The sequence below is a fragment of the Cucumis sativus genome, chromosome 1 (assembly GCF_000004075.3).
Source record: "Cucumis sativus cultivar 9930 chromosome 1, Cucumber_9930_V3, whole genome shotgun sequence".
NCBI lineage: Eukaryota > Viridiplantae > Streptophyta > Magnoliopsida > Cucurbitales > Cucurbitaceae > Cucumis > Cucumis sativus.
Window position 1 is genome coordinate 341,405 of NC_026655.2, and position 23,925 is coordinate 365,329.

General features: G+C 34.2%; 4 protein-coding genes and 1 non-coding gene across 6 annotated transcripts; 3 read left to right on the top strand and 2 right to left on the bottom strand.

The window, feature by feature from the left end:
- Positions 1–1,072: 1,072 nt before the first annotated feature.
- Positions 1,073–7,603, bottom strand: LOC101214543 (snurportin-1). Of its 2 annotated transcripts, XR_004217977.1 has the most exons (8): positions 7,126–7,603; positions 6,566–6,752; positions 6,238–6,488; positions 5,790–5,904; positions 5,479–5,571; positions 2,060–2,203; positions 1,337–1,854; positions 1,073–1,224 (listed from the first exon to the last, which is right to left on the bottom strand). XR_004217977.1 is itself a non-coding variant. In XM_004138002.3 (7 exons), exons 1-7 carry the CDS (start codon positions 7,521–7,523, stop codon positions 1,744–1,746), a joined length of 1,299 nt encoding a protein of 432 aa, XP_004138050.1. In that variant the 5' UTR covers positions 7,524–7,603; the 3' UTR covers positions 1,154–1,743. The 2 variants fall into 2 exon arrangements, 1 of the variants encoding a protein (XP_004138050.1); XM_004138002.3 differs by having other exon boundaries at positions 1,154–1,854.
- Positions 7,604–8,287: 684 nt separating this feature from the next.
- On the bottom strand, positions 8,288–11,125 carry LOC101214786 (SNF1-related protein kinase regulatory subunit gamma-1). The gene is made up of 6 exons (XM_004138003.3): positions 10,842–11,125; positions 10,460–10,632; positions 9,702–9,872; positions 9,328–9,603; positions 9,047–9,207; positions 8,288–8,919 (listed from the first exon to the last, which is right to left on the bottom strand). The coding sequence occupies exons 1-6, from the start codon at positions 11,005–11,007 to the stop codon at positions 8,622–8,624; spliced, it is 1,245 nt and encodes a 414-aa protein (XP_004138051.1). The 5' UTR covers positions 11,008–11,125; the 3' UTR covers positions 8,288–8,621.
- A 1,646-nt stretch (positions 11,126–12,771) lies between these two features.
- On the top strand, positions 12,772–16,136 carry LOC101215024. The gene is made up of 6 exons (XM_004138004.3): positions 12,772–13,058; positions 13,772–13,817; positions 14,321–14,435; positions 14,677–14,738; positions 15,535–15,638; positions 15,794–16,136. The coding sequence occupies exons 1-6, from the start codon at positions 12,957–12,959 to the stop codon at positions 15,830–15,832; spliced, it is 468 nt and encodes a 155-aa protein (XP_004138052.1). The 5' UTR covers positions 12,772–12,956; the 3' UTR covers positions 15,833–16,136.
- Positions 16,137–20,239: 4,103 nt separating this feature from the next.
- TRNAL-UAG lies at positions 20,240–20,319 on the top strand. Its single transcript has one exon. It is a non-coding gene; the product is annotated as a tRNA-Leu (tRNA).
- Positions 20,320–20,760: 441 nt separating this feature from the next.
- LOC101202989 (cytochrome P450 94B3) lies at positions 20,761–23,363 on the top strand. The gene is made up of 2 exons (XM_011653545.2): positions 20,761–21,394; positions 22,085–23,363. Exons 1-2 carry the CDS (start codon positions 20,813–20,815, stop codon positions 23,048–23,050), a joined length of 1,548 nt encoding a protein of 515 aa, XP_011651847.1. The 5' UTR covers positions 20,761–20,812; the 3' UTR covers positions 23,051–23,363.
- Positions 23,364–23,925: the final 562 nt, after the last annotated feature.

Below are 23,925 nucleotides of genomic sequence, written 5' to 3' on the forward strand. Positions count from 1 at the left end.
CAAAAACAACAATAAAAATATTTTAAACAAAAGTGATTTTCGTTTTTTCAAAATCCCAAATATGCATTGGAAAATGAAATGTATACGTTTTTTTGGCGCACTTAGAAATGTATACTATTTTATTATTAGCTTAAATTATAAATTAAATTCTCATGATTTGAAAAGAGACTCGCTATAGTTTCATAAAACACTCAGTGACAAGAACTATGAATGAAACATAAGAACTATTAAAAAGACTATTTTTTTAAAAAAAAATGGACCAAATTTGTAATTAAACTCAATTACTATTATCTATTTAATTATCTACTTGCAAATTTGTTTAGAACTTATTGTTAAATTTTGAAAACTAAAATGGAAAGTAGCCTTCTTATAGGAGCTGCTCTATTTCATAATTTCATTTGCCTTAGTTTTTTTATTTATTGTACTCAACTCAGTTTGTCGGTTATAAATGATTAAGATCATATTTTGGCCTTTTGTTTTCTGCCTTTCAAAAATATCTGTAATCTACGTTTAACGTTTCAAAATTATAATTAAATTCTAAGAAACAAAAGCAATATTTACGTCTTTGGGATGTGGCTAAGGTTTAAAAATAACAAAGAAAATAAGAAGAAGAAAAAAATGATGACAAGGTAGGTACTAAAAACTGACTTTCAAAACTGAGAATCAGATAAAGTAAAACTGTTTCATTTCAAGGCTCCAAATTTAATAAACTTGGATTCATTTGTTTAACTTTTCAAGGATTTAATTTTAAAAAATAAATCATTTAAGAATTTTTTTTAAAAAAATTAATCTGTTTAACAATCATTCTGTTTTTGGGATGCTTTAAATGTGAATTTTGAATGGTTTTTACCAAAAGAGTTTAAATTTTTTTTAAAAAAATGGCTATTGATTAACATTCTTTACTCTAAATCATTCCAAAACATGCTCGAACAAGATGAGGATATGAGGAAAGACGAAAAGATACTTTTGTTAGCGTACCTATAGCATCTCTCCATAACCAATTGCCGTTACTTCCATCGATTGTTCCAAAGACATAACCTTCAGCTTGTTGATCCTGCTTAGCTGGATATACTTCAATCAAAATGTTTAATTTCCACGTGAAATTTTCCCTTTCGGGAGCAAATAGAACTCCAAAAATAAGAGGGGATCCATTAACACACAATTCTCAAGCTTACCAGTAAATTGTAAAACCAACTCAATAATCCTCGATGAAAAGGTCAGCACCTGAAGCTTGTTTGTCCGTTTAAGATTGATTAATACTTTTGAATAATTTGTCACAACATACAATACATTAAATCCAATAAATTAGCTACAAATGTTCACCGTTAAGGATTACCTCTAAAAGGAGTGAAGATGTTTGCAGCAAGAGATTCACCAACGTTCAACTTGAACCCACGTTGAATAACACCATGAAATCTGACAGATTCGAACTTTTGAGTAACGAATTAAGATTAACAATACCACCCACAGTAGTATTACTCAAATTTGGTTGAACAGAAAGCTGCCCTAGTTTGATGTAGGATCTCCTTGGCTTTATAATGGACAACAACATACAGCATATTGGAACCCTTGTTGTATGGGAGTCGACAAATGATCGTAAAAGTATTACGTGCCATGCCAATCTATTACCAGAGAGCACAGGAAGGATCCCCCACAACAAATAATATATACAGAAAGTTCAAAAGTAAAATTAGTTTTGTCCCTCAGGAAAATTTCTAGCTCCTTCCCTAGAGCTATCAACAACTATCCAACCATTTCAGAATCATGACCTCCTCCATCATTCGACGAATTGATGGATGCTAATAGATCGTCTATTTTTAAAGGTGAGCGACGAGCTGCATATTGAAACATAACCTGCATATATAGTTTCCATAAATGGCTAGAAAGAAAACTAAAAGTACAGGTACTTTACCTAAAATTATGACCTGTTGGATATATCCATAAAATTTAAAATAAATAAATATGACAGTAATAATTATCAATTCTAAAACTAATTTTCAATTAATTTCTTATGAATATGATTTGACCGTACAAGTATGATATTAGCTCAATTTCTAACCTTGGAGTAACTATCTGCAAAGGCTCGAGCTCGATTGACCTTGCCACTGTATTGTAAATCTGCCCCTTGAATCCTCCCGTCCACAATTGTTAACCCTCCATCACCAATGGTGAATCGCAATAAATTGCCTGAAGACAAACCTAACTGAAATTCAAGAAATACAGTTATTTACTTGGTGATAAAGAAGGAACCTCAAATGTTGGTAATAAATAAAAACAGAAAATTTGCATATGTGAAACTCGTAATATTGACCCAAAAGAAGCTATTGGAGTCGAACACAAATTTCCTCCTAGAACCCTCCTATACTTGCGAAACCTTGCTGATATTTCCCAACAGATGCCCATGACAAGGCATACCAAATGAACAAGTAAACATTAAAAGTTTTGTCAAAAGGGAGGAAGCAAAGAACTTCTACATAGCATGGCACTACAAACATCCGTAAGAACCTGAACAAAAGTAGCAAAGAGAGTAGAGTGACCAAGGTATGCGACACAAATCCTTCAATGATTGTTTGGACATAAAGGGCAAAGAACCAAAGTGGAAAACTTCACAAAATCTGTTGTAGAAGGAAAGTCAAATAGGCGAAAAGAAACTAAGTAATTGGAAATGATCTATATGGAAAAAGAGGTTTCTTTTTTTTTTTTCTTTTTGGGGGGGGGGGGGGGGAGTGGCGCATTAAGACCCAAATACGAGATGTAAAAGAGAGAGAGAGCACACAGACCACCACTTACACCCTACCTACCAAACTTATCCACATTCAGTTCTGGTAACATGAAAGAACTGAAGGACCCGACACAAATTAAGAAGAGAATCTTCCTTCTCTGGAGAAAAGAAAGGTGCCATCAGCTAATGAATTTTGATAGAAGAAATTATCTCCCTTACTAGGGACAGTCATCCACCATAATTAAAACGAAAGGGAACAAACATCATTTTGACAGGAAATGTATTATGATAGGACTAGGAATATTTTGAGGGTATTAGAAATATATTGGTAATTTTTAGAGAAGTTGTTCTGATCAGAGGAAGTGAGGATGGAGGAAAGTAGTTAGTTACTAGTTGGATTAGGCCCAAGTTACTAAACCAAAGAAAATGGGAGATTCGAGGTCCCTTAAATACTTGGGTTATCTTATCATTCTTCTATCTTTTATATTTCAATATATTTGGATTTTATCACACTCGCATGGTGACTCTAAGAAAAAGATTCCCCTCATTCCTACACAAATTATTAGCTATGCTATAGAAATCAGCACCTAAGAAATTCACCAACCAAATTCCCCGCTCTCAATGCATCTTGTTAGCAAGATCTTCCCCCCAGAAAATCTGAGCCTACGCGATTAAAAACCTTTTCAAAAAATGATTTCCACAAAGAATTTCTTCCTGGCAGCAATACAACCCTCATCAAGAATTTACCCGCCCATAATTTTATTTTCTTAAAAAAAATGTTTATGATAAACCAATATCATCCCCTTAAAACGTTGTAGGAATGCTTTTACAGAGAGTGATGCTCGTGGATCTAAAATCCATGACGTTTGATTCACTCGGTTCCTTCAAAGAAATAAATGTAAGTCTTCTATAGTTGTGTCCATAAATGCTCCTGAGTAAATGAAACCTATGAGATAAGTTCAACCCAAAAGCCAACAAAAAACCATGGGGTAGGAGACTTCAACTCTCTTACCATGCCAAAGAGAGTATAGTCAACTCAATTGGCATATGAGCGTATTAGTGATCATAAGGTTTGTGGTTTTTTTTAAAAGGAAACAAGTCTCAATATTATTGAAATGAAAATAGACAGACAAAGCTCAAAGTACATGAGGGACATACAAAGAGGGGGAAGGGGGAGGATCATAAGGTTTGTGGTTCAAATTCCCCTGCACTTATTGTACTAAAAAAACTCTATTACCAAACAACACACTCTTGATCTCCTCCAAAGTGAAATGTATCTCCTATTATCATCTACTTGTTACCATCAGGCTGTAAATCTCCAGTATCGATGAAGTGTTCAGGATTTTGATGTAGCATGTAACTTGGGAAAAAAAGTTCCTAAACTCTTTCTATTCTCTATCCCTCCATCATCAGCAAAGTAAGATGGTTGTAAAAAAGTAACAATAATGTAAAACAGACTAGTTATTGCAATTCTCAACCAGCAAAATTTAGCAACGCATGGCGAGGCGGGGCAAGGAGAAAAGAAACTCCTTACATTAAAGGTGTTGTAACTGTAAGTTTGTACTCACATATGCTCATTCTTAAACAAGCCAAATCTCAACCTTAGCACACTAAAATCTAATGGACTAGCAATAAAAGGAAGTCACAGAAACCAAGGATTGAGAACATGCCAAGTCCACCCTCTTTACAATTAAATTTTATCCTTTCTGCTGCAACTTTCACCAGGTGAAGTAAAAAAGGGTGCAATTGTTGCCAGGGGGTGTGAGAAGGCTGCAATGCTTGCTAGATGGGGTATAAGGGTACAGTCATTGCTAATACTATTTGAGAGTGTGATTGAATCCCGATTCCTTATAATAATAGCCTCTTAGTGGCTCAGTGTCATGACTGTAAATTAAAGGTTGTCTTAATTAGCTTAGAACTTAGTGAAGAGAAAAGGACTAGTCAGTAAATAGTTTTTGAGAAATTGCAATTGATGACCATTTTAGGAATAATAATTAAGGATATACCAATATTTTTAAAAAATTGCAAATATAGCAAAGCTATCACTGATAGACTTGTATCGCTGATAGACTTCGTATGGTCTATCAGTGATAGACCAATATTTGCAACATGGTCTATCGGTGATAGACTTATATCATTGATAGAATTTGACAAATTTTGTTATATTTGCAAATTTTTTAAAATGTTGCTATATACTTAATTATTTTGAATCTAATTGCTAAATTTGCAACTATCCCATAGTTTTTTGGTAGTGTATTTTTCCTGTTAACATGCTCTTAAATATTTCCCTCAATAAAACCATCCATGTTAATTCTAAAAAATTGACCTCATACATACCATCTCACAAGACATTAGTTAACCGCCGACTAATTACTTTCCTTTTTTTTTTTCTTGTTATTTTTTTTTCTTTTTGAGTTTAACAAGATGTGGGAGTGAGATTGAAATTGTTGACCTCTAGGTTGATGGGTATATGCCTTAATCAGTCAACAATTTTCAATGGCCAATCCCTTTAGTAGGTGCAAATATCAATCAACAGTGTCTTCAATTAAGTCAAGCCCAAATAAAAACATTAAAATTCAAAAGCTACCATATACAGATGTGGCACCATGCCAAACTACACACAATGACAGAAAGAGGACAGAAAAACCAGGGAACACATTCCAAGAAAAAATGGTCAAAGGAAGCAACATGTAATAAACAAAAGAATTTCAAAACTAATGAACCAAAAGAAACGGCTAAGTTTAGAGGAACAGAACCTTTCCGAGAAAGTCACCGTCTAAGCATCCAAAGTACACAGGAGGATCATCTGATGTAGCCACCTTCCCATCACTTTGTAGCTCCAAAACCAGCTGGTCATTCAAATAGAAAAAAAAATTGCATTATAAACTGCATGAGACAAGAGAGCAGATCCATCTCATGGATCATTGATCACAAAATTGACTAGAAAGTACGACAGCAGCAACATTGTTTATAAAGGAAGAGAGAAATAAAAAATACAGTTGCAAACAGTCATATAGTTTTTTTATTTTAAAAAAAAGAGGTACAAGGAAACGTCGATAGAAAGTACCTGCTGTTGGCTTGGAACTTGTCCATTACTATCCGTGTCAATAACATATTGACTGCAATTCTCATCCTTCCAGACCAATGCAAGTGGTGTATTTCCTGGCTGGTAGTGGGAATGCCTAGGACAAAGACAGCTTAGTATGGGATCAACGAAGTTATACCTTATAAACACAGAAAGAAATTCCTGAAATAAAAGGAAGAACTTAATATGAAGTACAGAGCATATCGATTATCAAGAATAAATATCAAGACATTATAACCTGAAAATTGTTAAATATTTAACTCTACAGATATGGAGTGTTCCACATGTTTCGAAATATTCCAAAAAGAGATCACAGATGTTTGCTAAATGAAATATTATACACGATACAAATTTAAATTAAATCCTCAGTTAGAAGGAGAAGAAAGAGAACTCGCAAAGTGTTAAATCCTTTCTTGATGATAGATCTTACTTATTGTAAAATAATAGACCATCCTTGACAAAAGGTGCTGCTCCTGCATAAGCTGCATGGAGACCATTTTGATCGCATGAGTATACAGGTACCAAGCTGAATTTATACTTGTGATAGTATGAAGGCAGTTCACAAGCTCCACTTTCAGCGAGCTTGGAATTGAGCCAGAAGAACCGGAACTCGGCTGCGCAATCATAAAGAGAATATCCTCGCCAACAAATCATATCAATGACGTAGTACGTTTGATCTGTCTACAGGAGATTCGTACCTTTATTCATCTGTAAAAAACGTGGACTACGAAATGGCATAAGAGTTATGAGAAACTTACTTCATGAAAGATACAATCTAGAATAGAATATGTTTGACCGGAACCAGAGGCTTTCTTTGTCTTTGCTCCGTTAGGTAGAGAAGAAGGAAAACGATGCAGAATCGATCCATTTCGTAGCCTACTGATCGTTGTTCCATTGGAGGAAACTACAAAGCACCGTTTACCGGAAGGCCTTGCAAACACGTACCTATATAACATCCAAAGAATAGTAGAAACATCACTCTCGGCTTCGATCATTCGACAGAGAGATTAAGATTTTCTTTCTCCTGTACTTATTCGTTTTCTGAACACTTGTTGACGTCAGAAATGCAAGCAGAAAGCATTATGTATGACGAGGAAAATCATATACTCAAGCAAACAAACGAAAATGAGCAATCCAAATTTAGCTTGAGACGTTAAATTGACCTAACACCGAATGTAAGTGAGAACGAAACAACCGGAGATATTTGAATTTGAATGCAAACACGCAACTAGGAGAAAGAAACAAATCGTAGAAATTAAGTTGAAGAAAACATAAACGTAAATAGCTAGTAACGAAGAGACGAAAAAAGAAATATAACCATTCATCGCTAAGTCGATCGGGAACGTCTATCATCCACTCAGGAAGCAGCAGTTGCTTCGAAAACCACTTACGAGCCTCTGAACTTTTGAGCTTCGATGCCTGGCGAACATCGAGTTCCTTCAGAGCAGGTTCGTTAAACTCACGTTCCGATAAAATCTCCAGAGAACATTCCGTTCCGGATTCGAGTTCGTTTAGTTCAATTTCCAGCACCGGCTCGGAGGTACTAGGCTCGTCGAATGAGGATGAAAGGGAGAGAAGCGTGGAGGCTAAGGAACGTGCTTGTTGCTGAGCATCGCGGCGATTCTGCTGTTGCCTTTGCAAAGAAAGTTCCCGCCGCTTCTGCTGATCAGAGATCGCCGGGCGTTTGTGTGGACGGCGAATGTCATGCGGTGCCATATTCGCGCAATTCGTGGTGGTTCGGAATGAAAGCCAGTCTTCTATTCCCCTGCGGTGATACCGTATATTACCCGCCCAGGAGGAAATTCCAATTTTGGGTTTATTCATTATTGGGCTCTCAACATTGGGCTTTTAGGTAATTCCCGATGACGCCAACCTATTAATTGCAAGAGCAATCACAATTTTAACTCTTTATATTGTAAATTGGGTAATAAGAATCGGTAACAATTTTAAAAGTAACAATTAAGCATATAGCAAATGTAAATATAACGAAGTCAGTATATTTGATATATTTTTATGTTTATTAACAATAAACCAATATTTACGGTTTAGTCTATCACTAATAGTCTATCACTAATAAAACTTTATTAGATTTTGATATAAAAAAACACTGTTGTACACTTAAAATATTAAATTTAATGGTTATATTTACTTATAAATTTTCATCCGACTTAATTGTATTTATAATATTGTTAACATTTTATTATATACTTAGTTATTTTATATTTAATTATAACATTTTTAACATTTTATTATATACTTTCATTATTTTAATTTAAGATCATGTTGGTGTATACTGGTTTTTTATTCAAAATGTTAAAATATGAGTTCTTGGAGATAGAAATTTTCTTTTGGATGCAAGTTTGGAGAATTTTAAAATGAAAGGAAATATGTTATAAAATGTACAAATTATGAAGATAAATTACTACTTATTATTAAATCATCAAATCAACCCAAAGCTTAGCTTAAAGTATTTTAACTCGTAAGAAAACAACCGTAAATTTAATTATATATCACATCCGAAAGCATTAGTGTTATTTTTCCATTCCTCTTATTATGTCATGCCATGCCACCGAACAAAAGCCAACGAAAAATTTATAGAAAAAGTGGCAAATACAAAGAGAACTATTTACAGGTTATCTATCCATTGTCTATATTACACTCCCGCACGTTCAATCCATCCAACAAACCATCAAAGACGAAGGATTAGTGAACACACTCGAACACAACACTGAATTAAGAGACCCAAAATGTTAATCCTAAGTAATTTGAAACCAATATCAGGACTTGTTGTTGCTCCTGGCAAGTATTTCGTTTTCAAACCCGACTGTTTTGAGGCAATGGCAGAACACCGTCAAAGAAATCGCCAAAGTAACCACGCGGTTCGTGGACTAACCTCGAGATGATGTCTCTGAGAGTGATAACTCCTTCTAGATTGCCATCATCGTCGACAACATACACACGATGGATCTTCTTCGAGTCAAGCATCAAAATCAGATCCTTTATTGTGTTGTCCTTCTTGCACGTAATCATGTTGCTTAGCATTGGAGAGGACTCTTCGTGCTTCTCTAAGTAGTCTCTAACAGCAGTTAGGAAGTTTCTCGCCGTTATCGATCTGTCAGAAGTAAGACGAGAGCCCAAGTAACTAAGTTATTACTGTTTCGTTTATTCTTAACCGAAAATGGAAAACTTCACCTACAAATCAACAGAGGCTAATGAGTATCAAAATATTGATCACAAACCTGTAATCGTGGTAGATTTCTGGTGCAGTGAGCAAGAAATGAATATCTCTTAAACTAATGTTGCCTACTGCTCTACCACCCTTTTCAATAACAGGTATACCTCCAACCCTCTTCTTCCTCATAAGTTTGAATGCTTGTAAAACGGGTTCGTCCTCGTACACCTGCGACAAAGCAACACGACATTGAAGAAAGACAAATGATAAATAGTAGATAATAGGATTGCAAGTAATCACATCTTTAAATTGCTAATGTGATGAAGAATGGATATCTGGAAAATGGACCTTGACAATAGAAGCTGGTGACATCATTGGAAGACCGAGCTCGGATACCGTCTTTGTTCCCCATCTTTCAAACCATTGAAGCCCTGCACATTCTGCTAACATGTGAATCACAGCTGATTGTGTGATGATGTTCTCAATCTTTCCCTCCCCCAAGTCCACAACTGGTATGCTCTTCATTTTGTACTTTGATAAAAGTAAGAGCATAGTCAAGAAGGAATTCGATGTCTGCAAAGCTAAAAATGGGGCCCAACGAAAAGATCCCGAGATGTCTCTCACCTATACATTTAGAAGATTTGATGAATATGAAGCAAAGCCACATTCACCAGCTAGAAGCGGAGAAGAGATTGTTTTTTATCTTGCAAAGGAGATCAAACCTGTGTGCTCTTGTACAATTCAGAGGAAGTTAAGGATTCGAAAAAGCTTCCGGGGGTGGCTGCAGCAGATTCCGGGCCTAGTACCTGCTGTTCTAAAGGAGATATCGCCCCATTTGTTGCTGCAGCCAGAGCATTCCCACCGCTACGACTCCTCGGAGATGGAGGTTCCGACTGCAAGACAAATCACCAGTCTGAGATCTCACTGAAATGACAAGAAAACTTATGCCCCTTCTGATAACCATTTATTTTGGGTTTATGGCTTTTGAAAACTAAACTCATAAACACTACTCTACCTATAAGTTTCTTTATTTTGCTACCATTTCAACTAATAAATTCAAAGAACAGAAATGAAAACTATTCAAAAGCATTTTGTTCATAGAATTTAACTATGGATTGAATTGAAGTGTTTCTTTAAAAAACAGAAAACTAAACTGCCGTCGAACATGATTTTAACAATACACTTACAACAGTTTGAATTAAACACATATTTTGATTTAAGTTCTTTTCTTTCTAAGAGGTGGAATAGAATAACCCGGTTGAAGCGTAATGATCAAAAACAAAGAATCTCTTTTCACTATATCCTCAAAACGGATTGACTTAATCCCAATGCTTCGGAGAATTGACATGATGCAACAACATGTTAACATGAAGAATCGAACATATAACATTCACATTTATTAAAAAAAAAAAAACTAACTTTCAATCATAAAATTGAATCCATGACTAAAAATAGGAAGCTTCATTGGCAAAATTCAAACCTGATGAAGAATCCAAACAGCAATTCCAGCAAACTCAACAATACCAATGTATCTATCAATCCAACTAGCATGATCAGGTGCATCAACATCCACCACAGGCGCACTGAGAATCTTATGCTCAGCCAAAATTTGAACCGCCTCAGCTAAACTACTGTCCGATCTTATCTCAATCCCTAAATAAACACAAACTCACTTCAAAACCATCCAAATCAATGATAGATTCTTCAAACAAAGGAAATAAAAACACCCCCCTTAGTCTAGATCATACCATACAAATTCTTAAACCACCGACCGACTGACCCAAAAGTTTAAACCAATGTGTAATCATTTCACAAAAAATTCTAGCTGAGAATCAGAAACCTTACATAATCAAGAAAAGTACCTTGATGAAGAGGGGCAGGAGGAAAGGCAGAAACAGGGATGCTTTCAAAGCAAGCATTAAGTTTTTCAGTAGGACTGAGCTGCGGTTCTTGAATGTCCCATAAATCTTCTACTTGCATCCCCACCTTCGCCTCTGGGCTTCTCGGACTCTCTTCTCCCATTACCATAATTTTTCTTTTCCCTTTCTCTCTCAAATGATCCTACAAATTTCTTCCCTTTCTCGCTTTTTTCAGAACAGTTTTTTAGGATATTTTGTTGGTTGAATCATTTAATCATGGAACTGGGAAGGCATAAATAAGTACTAATTCAGTGAGGAATGCTATTGTACAATAGCAGAGTTTTAGTTTCATGTCGTTTGGTTCAATCTTAGGCGTTCAAAATGCGGACTTTGGCAAAGTGGAGGGTTGTGATGGTGGAGGTGTAATGGTCAACATAGATCGGCGTTCTTTTTACACGTACAGCACTCTAATGCTTATCCAAGATTTGTCGAATTGCAAATAAAGAAACCACTTTTTCTTCTTTCTTCTTATCCTAAGTTTACACTGCTGACCAGTGGCGGGCCATGCTAACGTGCGCCGGACCCGCATCTTGCTTACTGCTTTTGTCTTTACTTTCTTTTGTTGTTGATGTGGCGCCATCTCATGGGCTCTTCGCGTGCTGCCGTGGCGGCCACGAACTGAATCTGCTTCGTCTCTTATGCTTTTTGTGTATATTCAATTTGATAGAGTGGGCCGTTAGGTGCATGCGTGCAGGCTCAGTCCATTGCTAGAATTCACAAGCACTTCTGGCGTATTTCAGTTGGGAATTCTCCTAATAATATGCATTGTGGCTTTTAGTTTTTCTTAATTCAATCCTTAGGAGGTAGATGGGATGTTGGAAGAAGATCCAGCCATTAGTATATGAGATATTAATCAATTTCTCTTGTGTACTAAGGTATGATTAGATTGACTAAAGTAATGTATGGAGTTGTTTTAATATATGAGTTTGAATGTAGTTCAATTGGTTAAGATATGTATGGCCAGTTAATATATTAGATTTTTATAAGTGTTTGTGGCAAATGATTGGTAATTATAGTCGTAGACGTTGCTGTTGTATTATAATAGTTAGTGTTTAAGATATAAATTGTTTTAGTTTGAGTTATAAAAATATATATTTGAGGTGTAAACTATTTTACCTTGAATTATGATTGCATGTGTGTTGAGATGTAAATTATTTTAAGTTGATAAGAAAATCGTGAACACGGTAGTAAATAATAATAATAAAATAGTGAAGGTAGAATAGTAAAAATGGTAACAAAATAAGATTTTGAAATAGTATTAACTGTAGCTAGTTGGTAACTTAGTATAATCGGTGTCCAAACACCCTTTTTAGAGTTTCATGACTACTCTCATTCTAAAAGAAAACATTGTTTTTTTTTTTCTCGAAATGTTTAGAGGTCTAATTTCGTTCTCATGCGTTGTTATTGAAAATAGTATTAAAACACCGGAAGAGTTTGATGATGTATTATTAATGTTATAGTTTGGTTTTAGACCGAGCACGTAATACTCTCTCTCCTTCTGTAGTACAATAGTTGATGATGAATATCAAATATCTTACTTCAGTAAATCAACAATAGTTTAGCTCAACTGGTACAAGACTACACGTCAAAAAATATTTACACGTCAACTAACAAAACTCACTTTTGGGGACTGTCTCTCCATCTTTCTTTTGTTTTTTTATAATACATAAAGTGAGATGTCGAATCAGTTGACATGAAACTACATTTACGTTAGTCTTCATCTCATTTATTTATGATTAGTCCTACCGTTTGATATTCTAATACCACCATAAATTACACAAATATATAAATTTCAATTATTATAACAATTACATTGAACCCAATAGTTTTATAGAGTCAGCAATGATTGGAATTGGGGCATTAAAATTCCAAAACGAAGAGCGTAAAACTTGAGATAAAATTTTGAGGTGCGTTCGTCACGCACACAAAGAGGCCGCAAAGATTTTACCACGCTTGGAATGTTTCCACTCCCGTGAATTTAGCGAAGTGGGTTTTTTCTCTATCATTCGGATTTGACTGATCATCTTTCTCTCTTGTTCTTTGCGAGGGTTTCTCGCCATGGCGCCTTCCTCTTCTTCTTCTGGTCATGGCGCTTCCAAGTTCCTTGGCGACCTTCCTTCCCGTGGCTTCTTCTCTTCCACCGTTCCCTCCTCAAATCCGGTAATGTTTCTTCTACTCTTCTTTGAAATATTGCTATTTTCTATGATTTTGTGTATTTTCTCACATTTGTATACATTTACTTTAGTAAAATTCCATTTAGTGATCAATTATGTACAGTTTAATCAATCACTTTGATCCGAAGACATGGGAATTTTACGTCTTTGTGTTTTGTAACACAATGCATTTGAGTCTCAGCATTTAAGACTTAAGAGGGGTTGAATCTCTCTTCGTTTTAGAATTATTCAAAAGAATGCTTTAAGGGATTCTGCTGCGTTCCTCCCTACTGTCATTTTTTAGGCTTAAATAATATTAGCAATCAAAGACCAACCAGTTGTTTACAGGTATAAAAGCTTGGTAATTTGAGTTTTCCTATGGCTAGGTTTTGTGATAATGCATTTGGGTGGTCTGAGTGTTTGAGTTATTGAGTTCGTTATCACTCTAGTTTGAAGTATAAGAACTTGGTAATTCGAGTTTTCATATGGCTAGGTTTTGCAATGATGCATTTGGGTGATCCGAGTGTTTGAGCTGTTGAGTTCGTTATCACTTTAGTCTGAATCATTGAACTTATCATCTTTGCTGAGAAATCAATGAAGTTTCTTTCTTTTTCTAGTTCTTTTTCTTTGGCATTCTAGTCATTTGTGTGTATTTATCGAGATTATTATCTATATTGAAACAATATGTTTTTCAATATGTTCTTCAATATGAACATGCAGGGAAGTATGCGGGTGTACATCTGCCTTCATGACACTGCACCGCCAGGTGATCTTTTTGTTTCTCTACATAATTATTTTACTAAACATAAAGCAACAGTTTAAGTTCATAAGACAGTGGACATGCCATGAAGCAGCACTGTAAGTATGTAAGACTGAACCATTGTTCACTAGATATTTGGTTTACAGAAGAAATGAGAAAGGATAATCATAGTGCTCGTGCAGGGCTCTATAAATGTTTGAAACCAAAAGTTCATTTTGTATAATTAAGGTTGCTGATTGGTTATTTTATAGATTTTGTGAACTGTACACTGTGAGATCAAACGATATTTGTGGGATGTGTAATGTGTTATGGTCACATTATCAGGAATGAGATCTGAGATTCATATTGAATCATGATTCTACTGAATAGTTCTTGCTACTCTTTGGAAGAGCCAAATGCACCAACCACCTTGCCATTATATGTTTATTTTCCCCTCTTCTTCTTATTTTAAGTTACCTATTATGAACACATAAAAGATTGATAAATGTTTATCCCCATCTTCCATCCAGAGGATCAAGAAATCAAGACAAACCAGCAGAATATACTAATTAGATCTTTGATGCTTAAAAATTCCAGCTCGAAGGATGGAAAAGGAGTAGCTACAGGGGAGTCATCTCGAAAGAGGTACCATCATGACGGATGATCTTTTTAGATTGCTAGTTGGTCAATTTTTGTTTAAATTGTCAGATTTCGCTGCATCTTCTTGCATATGTAGCACTGGATGCAAACAATGGATTGTTGTTTTGTTTCTTATAACATGATGCTTGTAGGCATATTCCTTTTTTTTTCTTTGTTGGAATACATAATTTTGGTTTTGACTTCTATGTAATATTAAGTCTCAGTTATGGTACCCTGATATTTCCAGGGCTGGGGAAAAAATTTCAGATAGCAGAGCAAAGAAGGCCGCACAAGTATGTTCATCCAAAGGTAAGTTCTGCTCGATCATGTATTCTGAGGATAAATTGGTTGACTGACCCTTACTCCTTGCATATGTTCTTCACTAGAGTTGAAATTCAATGTCTGTGCAGCGGGTTATTAATGCAGTCTTGGGGCATTTATTTTCCCCCATTATTTTTCTTAGTCGTCATATTTATATATTTGGTTAGAAACCTAACTAAGAATATGAGGTCGTTAGAGAAAACAATCCTCCAGAAACAGGAGTTTCACACTAACAACAAAAACAACTCCAGTCCAAAAGAACGAGAACAATGTCATAAGATTACAGTACGGTCTAATGATTGACGCCCTAACAGAAATATTAAACTTCCTTCTTAGATTTCTCAACATCCCTGCATCTATTTTCTTAGGCATTATATAGATCAGGTGCTTTCCTGGGATCTTAAATTAATTGTGGATAAAAAAAATGTTGCCCAGTATGTTGTCTAAACAAGAATGAAAGAACAAAAATTGGGGATTACCTAGAATACCAGCAGCCTACAATGTTATAGATTGTGGTTGTAAACAACCTTTTACATGGTATAGATAATGGTTGTGTTCTGCATATTAACAAGAAAAATCTTACCCCTTAAAGAACCCAGTGCATCATACTTTCTTTAGCGGTTAACGTCTAGAAATACGCCCAACAGTTAAATTAGTTATCGTATATTTGCAAATTAAAACACAGGCCATTCAGGGGAGGATGTTTTTTAACTCTTTATTTTCTAATCGATTTATGTTTTCATGTCCAAATCTGATTATTATATGGTTGCTATCATTCATCCAGGAGCATCAAACAATGAAACACCAACTAAGGATCTACAGAATTTGACTGTAGAGAGGCTGCGTGCCCTTCTCAAGGCTAAAGGCCTCTCGCTCAGAGGAAAGAAGGCAAGTATATTCTATTGTGTAACCAATCTTGTTGAATAAGTAAATGGATGCAAGTAATTTTTAAATGGTTAAAATCACTTTTGTTCTATATTCAATATCACTTCCAACCATGCTCCAAACTGGTGTTTGAGGATTTTTTGACCAATCTGGTGCAGGATGAATTAATTGCCCGTTTGAGAAGCGCGGATGGGTAGACGATGACTGCTAAAGGAGTGAAACATCTGTCAGCTGCAAATCTTCATCGGCATAATTAGGCAAATGAAACCGAGGAAGTTGTGGATTACTGTTTTCTCAACATTTAAATGTGTAGTTAGGAGTAGTTTGGGTGTACTTAGAATTTGCACCAATGGTGGTTTTTGGAAAACCAAGGCGCTGATCCATTAATATCTGTATTCATTTTGATGATGGGAACAAAGCGTTCATAGTTATAAATTACAGAGATGAATTAAGGTGTGTTTTTCTCACTTTCTTTGTTTAAATCTTCTCTATTTGAAATTCTCCTATGGTTTCGAGACATTTTTTTAACTGGATACTTAGTTTAAGTGACGTCTTAAGGCTTATTTTCTAAAACATTCCAGCGTTATTATTCGATCTTCTTGATATTTAGCTAAACTGAACTAAGATAGCTGCTTAATCTTTTATAAAAAACAAATTATTTTGCAATATTATTTCTACATCCTTTATACTCTTGAGTTTTGAATGAGTGGTGGTGTTTAGGTTTCAATCTGTGCCCAATCACATAGTTTTTCTTGGCTTCGAGTTTTAACGTTTTGGACTTAGATTACATACAATCTGTCTTTGTCCTTACCGAAGAATGTAGGTGTCGGCTGAAAATTATCAAGAACAATTATATCATGATGCTTGTGAGAGATGAAAGTTTTTATTATGGCAATTCCCATTGTTTTTTGTAATTTGGGTTTCTTTTCTTGTGAGAATTATAATTACGAATATTCTTATTGCTTTTGTGAGAGAGAGTTCCATTCTACACTTTTAAAATGTGAAAGGAAATACGTTTTTTTGTTATACCCCCGTTTTAATTTAACGAATAAAGTATACAACAAAATTAATAGTAACAAAAAGTACAACATAATTACGTGGACCGAACCAATATTAGTCGGTCAAGAGCCTTATGATATGATCAAATCTGTCAACATGGACTTTTTTCACCCAAAGAAGACCCAAGTCGACAAGATATATATTATCAAAGAAATTAAACCGTTTAGTGGGCAGGTCGACAAGTGAGAGAGAGTAAAAAAAATTGAACTCCAACATATACCTCCAGTGGCTTCCAACGAACGACGAGTCGTTTTCAACCAAACAGCAATAGCATGATTGGAAACAATAATCGTGGACTTAATTGAGCACCGCCATCAGAAAGTCTTCGTCGACATGTCGTCCAAAGTCCCCCACTGCTCACTATCACCATCACCATCCAAAACAAAAGAAAAAAAACCATATAATATATGAAGATAAAATAAAAGGGCTAATTGGGAGTGTGGCCGCTCCGGCCACACAAGTGGGGTCCGAGTGGTGTCCACTTTTGGCCGGTGATGTTATTTTTTAATCTTTAAAAATCAGTTATCATCAAAAGAAAAAACTATATATATATATATATATATATTATATTTTTTATTTTTGTCACGCTTATTATATATATATCATTCTCTCCCTCACGACTGCGTTACACATGCATTATTGTTATTTCATCTCAGTTTGATTCCCCTTTTTATCTCTTGCGGCGCCGACTACTTGAATTTTGAAAGAAATACCAATTTTGTTTTTCAAGAAACTAGAGGAAAAATAGTGTTTTGGTTCTTAGCTTTTTTCTAATTTCATTTCTTTACATTAAAATTTATTTCTTGAATAATGCTTGTTGTTGTTTGCATTACCATAGGTTATATCATATGGATGCAGCCTGTTTTAATAAAGATGGTAGCAGAAAAAATGATAAGTAGTAAATGTGTAAACAAATTATTTGAAATAACAGATTTGTTTGGATGCTAATAAAATAGGAAAAGCAAAGATATAGGATTTGAAGTAGTCATATTATTATAATTAGTGTAAGTTAAAATAGTGGAATAATGTATCCTTTCAAATATCATTGTTTTAAATTAACATTATTAGAAATTAAAATTAAAATTAAAGAATAAGAAGGGTGTGTGAATTATTAAGTAAGACGGTGGGTGAGGGTTTTGGTTTGAGAAGAAAATTAAAAATCACAAATTTGGAAAATCCACATGATATCTATCTATCTATCGTTCTCGGCCGTCTCATCACAGCCTTTTGTCAACTTCACATTCGAGACATTTGCTTTTATTTATTTTTCCTCACACACTCTTTTCTTTGTGTTTATATTTTTCTGCTCAAATTTCGGCCTAACTTATGTTCTTTTGTAATTTATTTAAAGTCATGTGTTATTTTGGCATCGAGACCTTTTGCTCGATTCAAGTACTGACTGATGCCTAATTTCCCTACGTGCTTAATTGTAACACTCTCCCTCACAAACTATCTTTCTTTTTCTCTTTTAATAAAAAGATATTTATTTTTTATTACTTGTTTCTATATGATTGTTAGTTGCTGTGTTTTTAGAAAACCTCTAATAATTGAATTAAAAAAATCAAAAACCACTTGTAGTATATAAAAATTGCTTTTACAAATGGACTAGATCAAAGTCATCAAAACATATCTCAAGAGGTAAGCAAATTTAGCATTAATTTAAGAAAATTTTCAAAAAGAGTAAATTTTACCAATAAAATTCTATCGTTGATAATTATTGATACACTATAGTGATAGAATTTAAAATTTTGATATAGTTTGTAAATATTTTATTTTATTTTACTATTTTTAAAAATGTTTTAATAATAATAATTTTGGAGTTTTTTAAAACTAAAAAAACAAATTCATTAAGAAAACATAAATCTATTATACTTAAAATTTTAAATTTTAAATTATTTTTATTAAAAAATTTGTTATTTTTTTACTTTGAGAATAAATTAAAATTCGAGAATAGATTTGAGGGTGAATTGTTTGGTGGTAGTTGCAAGCACGTCCTTACACCTCTCGATCTCTTTGAATATTAAAATATTGGACCCTCCAAACTTATAGCAATTATAAATTAGATTCTAACAAAAATTGCACTCACGAACTTATACAATTATTATAATCTCAACAATTGTATATAAGTCAATTTTTTCCATCAAAACAATTGCAACTTCTACGCTACTTTAGGTGTAATTTTGCCACTTGTCCACTTTTCTAATTAAAAATAACACGTGCCAAAATATATTAGTTTGAAATAATAAATTTGAAATTGAGAAATGTAGCAATTTTATTTTTAAGAAATTAAAACTAAATAAAAAAAGGTTGATATTTTGTTATAAAACCAACTAAGGATTTTGATTAAATTAATAAACGGACCATTTTTAAATATAATAAAACTATAACAAAATTTTGAATTGTCCATGATAAAAATTAATAAATTTCTATTAATATTTATAAAATGTGACATTTATATTTTTTCAATTTTCATTAATAAATAATTTAACTTACAATAGTTAAGATTTTCTTTCTTCTTATAATCAATTCGGATGCAAATGCAATTCAATAGAAGCTAGGCATGATATTGAAATAAATAAAGAATAATATTTTAGTAGGTTTTAATTATTTTTAGAAGAAGGAAGGAAAAAAAAAAAAGGCTAAAAAGAACATTAAAAAAAGATGGGTATAAGTATAATTTCTGTTGGATGAAGTTAGTCGGTAAAGATTTAAATTCATTTGATACGAAAATCCATAAAGATGCAGCTGTTGTTTTGTAGACTTGCATCGACATGCATACATATATGAATTTCGTCATAACCTCTTTTATATTCCTTTAGCACATTTCACACGTGTCTCTCATTTACCTTCTCTTTACCTTTTTCTTTCAAAATAATAATAATAATTACGTACGGTCTTTGTTTTTAATTTTTTAAAAACAACTTTTCCAATAATCAAATTAATTAGGTGTAATAATATGTAGTTTATAAGTAATTATATTATGCAACATTTTAATTAGGTAGACACATTTATGATTAGTATCATCACCACTTCTCAACCTAAAAGTAATAAATTTCGAAAGATGACGTATAAAAAGTGAAAAGCTCGCATCCATATTACAAACGTAAATGGCAAACGAAATGTTGTTTTGAAACTAAGAAATATATTAGTAATATTTTTATTATCTTAGTATGATTTTATATTTTCAAACTTCTAATCTAAATTGTAGACTTTATTATATTTGACTCTTAACATTCCTATATTTCTTGCCCTCTTGGTCCTTTTTTTTTTGGTCCTTCCCAATAACTATTATTTTCATTGACCAATGTATATTTATAACCATCCAATAAAAATCCTTATTTAACTTAACATAATTTATTTCTTTTAGTATGTTTGAATTTTTTGCATATTATAAATTTAGCAAATATGACAAGTAATCAAACGGTACTGTTTTTAAATTTGTTATTTTTACAATTTTGAAAATGTTAGTGACATGGATTATTCTTTGTTATAGAGAATACATTTAAAATGTTTATATATTGAAAAACCAAAATTGCTCTCAAGAAGACAGTTTGGCCGAGTGGTCTAAGGCGCCAGATTTAGGCTCTGGTCCGAAAGGGCGTGGGTTCAAATCCCACAGCTGTCATCTTTTTTATTAGAAAACCCAATATGTATTAGTCATTTTAGTTTCATCATGTGAACCAGTCTAACCAGCCAGAGTTTTGTTCAACATTCTTAGTTGGTTGTTCCAATTCATATTATCAAATTGGTCAAGAATGAAATAAAATAATATTGGATTTTCAATTCTAATGGTATAATAATAATCATCACATAAATTAAATAAAAGAAAACAATAAAGTGGAAAAGAAGAAAAAAGTTAGCCACGTTTTAATTCTTTTTGAAGATAATTTGGACAATAACGTCTGTCTTATCACTTTATCTAAAAAAAACCCCTAAAATTTTCTCAATTAATTCTTTTAATTCTTTTCTCACAAGAAAAAAAGAAAGTGTAATTCCCCCACGTGGTCTTATTTTTTTTCCAGCTCTCTTCATTTCCCCAACCCTATAAATATTTAATTCATTCTCTCCTTTCCCCTTCAAAACCAATAGAAAGGACCCTAAAGCATATAACAACAATCATGATCTACTTCACCATGTCCCTCTTCCTACTTCTCTCAACTTCTCTATGGGCTTTTTTTCTTCTCTATCTTTGCATATTCAAATTCTACTGCTTCTCTAGAAAGCGCTTTTACTATTCTCCATCTTCATATCCTTTCATAGGTTGCTTGATTTCTTTTTACAAAAACCGGCGTAGGCTTCTAACCTGGTACACCGATCTGCTGTCGGACTCACCCACTCAGACCATCGTGATGCATCGGCTCGGTTCGAGGCGGACCATTCTGACGGCTAACCCAGCCAATGTAGAACACATGTTGAAGACTAATTTCCTTAATTATCCTAAAGGGAAGCCGTTTACTGATATACTTGGCGATCTACTTGGGTGTGGCATTTTTAACGTCGATGGCGATTTATGGTCCACACAAAGGAAGCTTGCCAGTCATGCATTTTCCGCTAAGTCGTTGAGGGAATTCGTGGTTAAAACGCTTGAAGACGAAGTTCATTTCCGTTTGATTCCGTTGCTTCATAACGCTGCGAGAACTAACGCTGTTCTTGATTTGCAAGATGTTTTGGGAAGACTCGCTTTTGACACCGTTTGTAAGGTTTGTGATCGATCTCTCCATGATCATATATTTATCTTCTTGCATGCATGACTTCAATTTTTGTATGTATTATATATAATATTGTGTATTCAACTAAAACACAATACAGTACTGCTACCCTTAAAAGTACTTCAGCTTTTCTGTTTAATTTGTTTCCAAAATAACAAAAAATACTCATATATTTAATAAAATTGCAAATATTATTGTTTCAATATGACCCTAGTTGGAAGAACAATTCTTTAAAACCTTGAGCATAAAAGTGTGTTGCAAAAACCTAAAACAATTTGATGACCTAATTAACAGATTGTAAGGTTTGAGAACACTTTTACATAATTTAATCAATTTTTAAAATTATGACAAATTTATCACATGGAACCATATGGTTTGATGGACCATATAAGAAATGTGATTGCAGCTATGTATTACCTATAATGAAAAGAAAAACACTTTGACAGTACATGCTGAGTTGCATTATTTCTCCTTGAAAAGCTGAAAAAGTTGTTGAATTAAAAATTGTCACATGACAAGGGAACTTTTTTTAAGAATTGAATCGTTACTTCCATGTTAGTTATTGGAGAGATATGTATGATGATCTAGATTTGCACCTAAAATTCTACCAAACTTACTGATCGAGAAGTTCACCAATTTGGATAGGTTGATTGATTTTGTTTGTTGTTTATATTTTCTCAGGTTACGTTGGGAACGGACGAGCAATGTTTAGACATGTCGCGCCCAATCCCAGAAATTGTAAAAGCATTCGACGTGGCAACGGCGATCAGCGCAAGGCGGGCAGTGACGCCACTCTACCTCACGTGGAAGGTCAAGCGCATGCTCAACCTCGGCTCTGAAAAGAAGCTAAAACAAGTGGTTCAAACGGTTCACGAATGGATCTCCAATATCATTCACAACAAAGTCCTCAATAACAACGATAATAAAGATCGTAACCATAACCAAACACAAAACAACAGCGATCTGTTATCTCGTCTCCTATCGGCCGGCCTCAACGAGGAAGTCATAAGAGACATGATCGTAAGCTTCATAATGGCTGGCCGCGACACCACCTCAGCTGCCATGACATGGCTCTTTTGGTTGCTCACAAACCACCGGAACATCGAACAAACCATAATCAACGAAGCCACTTCATTGTCCGATCACGATTATTCGAAAACCACGTCGTTGGGTTACGGTTACGAAGAGTTGAAAGATATGAAGTATTTGAAAGCGTGTTTATGCGAGTCGATGAGGCTATACCCACCAGTAGCATGGGATTCAAAGCATGCAGCAGCTGCGGACATTCTCCCAGACGGAACCCAAGTGAGGAAAGGGGATAGAGTGACGTATTTTCCTTACGGAATGGGGCGGATGGAGGAGCTGTGGGGAAAAGACCGGCTAGAGTTCAAACCGGAGAGGTGGTTCCAAAACGGGGAGTTGAAAACGGTGAGTGCGTTCAAGTTTCCGGTGTTTCAAGCGGGTCCAAGGATGTGTTTGGGGACGGAAATGGCGTTCATTCAGATGAAATACGTGATGGCCACGGTTTTGAAACGGTTTGAATTTAGACGAGTGAGTGAAAATAATGAGCCGGTTTTTGTCCCGTTGCTGACAGCGCATATGGCGGGTGGACTAAAGGTTTATGTCAGGGAAAGGACGGAACAATAGTGAACCATATGGGTCAGGGTCAGGGTGGGCCGGGTGAGGGTTAATTAAAATCATGTGTTTTTTCAGTTGGTAGCAATTGGTGGATGGGGCGCCGTAAAGGCAACATTTTAAGTAAGATTATAGAATTAGTATTAAATGTATAAATAGCAACTTAGTATAAAGTTAATTGTTACATAATGTTCCAAATTCCAATCCCTAAGTGTCGGTTGGTTTTGAGTTTTTCTTTCGCCTATTCAACTGCGAAATGTAATGTAATGGGTGGCCATCTTGACTGCTTATGGTTTGGTTAATAAAAACGTTTTTTTTTTTTTAATTTTCTTTCTCAAGTTTATTAGAGATTTTTTTTAGTACAGTTAATTTGTTGTATAGTTGTTTTCATTTTAGAAAAACGACAAGTTTTATTTTTATTGGAGTTTAAACATTTGCTCAAACAATCCGATATTGAAATAGTATTAGTTATTTTATCTTTCGCACGATATTCTACTCACATAAACTTATTTCTCCCATTACTTAGTTGTGTTTTGAGATGTGACTATATATTTATCTATATGATATTGCAATAAACTTTTATTGGGTATTCAATACAAAAGATAAAATAAAATAGGACTAAGAAATGGTGAAACCAAGAAAAACGCTATTATGGTTGGAGGAGATATCTCAAAGATAATCCTAATTAATCCATAAACTAACAATATGGTGTCAAAATAAACTTAAATGGATCGATACTTTATTAAAAAAAAGACGATTTGATCTAAGAATAATGGTAAAACCAAAGAGACATTATATCTCATTTGATCCCTCTTAAAATTACAAGTGGAATATCTCATGTCGAAAAATAAAAATAAAAATACAACTTTAGTAAGATAATGCACGGG

What these genes read in the sequence shown, in the direction of transcription:
- LOC101214543 (XM_004138002.3), bottom strand. Translation starts at nt 7,523, where the DNA reads ATGGCACCGCATGACATTCGCCGTCCACACAAACGCCCGGCGATCTCT. An exon ending in GATCGACTTAGCGATGAATG is followed by an intron (nt 6,753 to 7,125) that starts GTTATATTTCTT and finishes GATGTTATATAG; the next exon opens with GTACGTGTTTGCAAGGCCTT. An exon ending in ACGGTGACTTTCTCGGAAAG is followed by an intron (nt 2,204 to 5,478) that starts GTTCTGTTCCTC and finishes CTTGAATTTCAG; the next exon opens with TTAGGTTTGTCTTCAGGCAA.
- LOC101214786 (XM_004138003.3), bottom strand. Translation starts at nt 11,007, where the DNA reads ATGGTAATGGGAGAAGAGAGTCCGAGAAGCCCAGAGGCGAAGGTGGGG. An exon ending in CTGTTTGGATTCTTCATCAG is followed by an intron (nt 9,873 to 10,459) that starts GTTTGAATTTTG and finishes TTTGTCTTGCAG; the next exon opens with TCGGAACCTCCATCTCCGAG. An exon ending in CACCAGCTTCTATTGTCAAG is followed by an intron (nt 9,208 to 9,327) that starts GTCCATTTTCCA and finishes GCTTTGTCGCAG; the next exon opens with GTGTACGAGGACGAACCCGT.
- LOC101215024 (XM_004138004.3), top strand. Translation starts at nt 12,957, where the DNA reads ATGGCGCCTTCCTCTTCTTCTTCTGGTCATGGCGCTTCCAAGTTCCTT. An exon ending in ACAAGTATGTTCATCCAAAG is followed by an intron (nt 14,739 to 15,534) that starts GTAAGTTCTGCT and finishes TCATTCATCCAG; the next exon opens with GAGCATCAAACAATGAAACA. An exon ending in TCTCGCTCAGAGGAAAGAAG is followed by an intron (nt 15,639 to 15,793) that starts GCAAGTATATTC and finishes AATCTGGTGCAG; the next exon opens with GATGAATTAATTGCCCGTTT.
- LOC101202989 (XM_011653545.2), top strand. Translation starts at nt 20,813, where the DNA reads ATGATCTACTTCACCATGTCCCTCTTCCTACTTCTCTCAACTTCTCTA. An exon ending in CTTTTGACACCGTTTGTAAG is followed by an intron (nt 21,395 to 22,084) that starts GTTTGTGATCGA and finishes ATATTTTCTCAG; the next exon opens with GTTACGTTGGGAACGGACGA.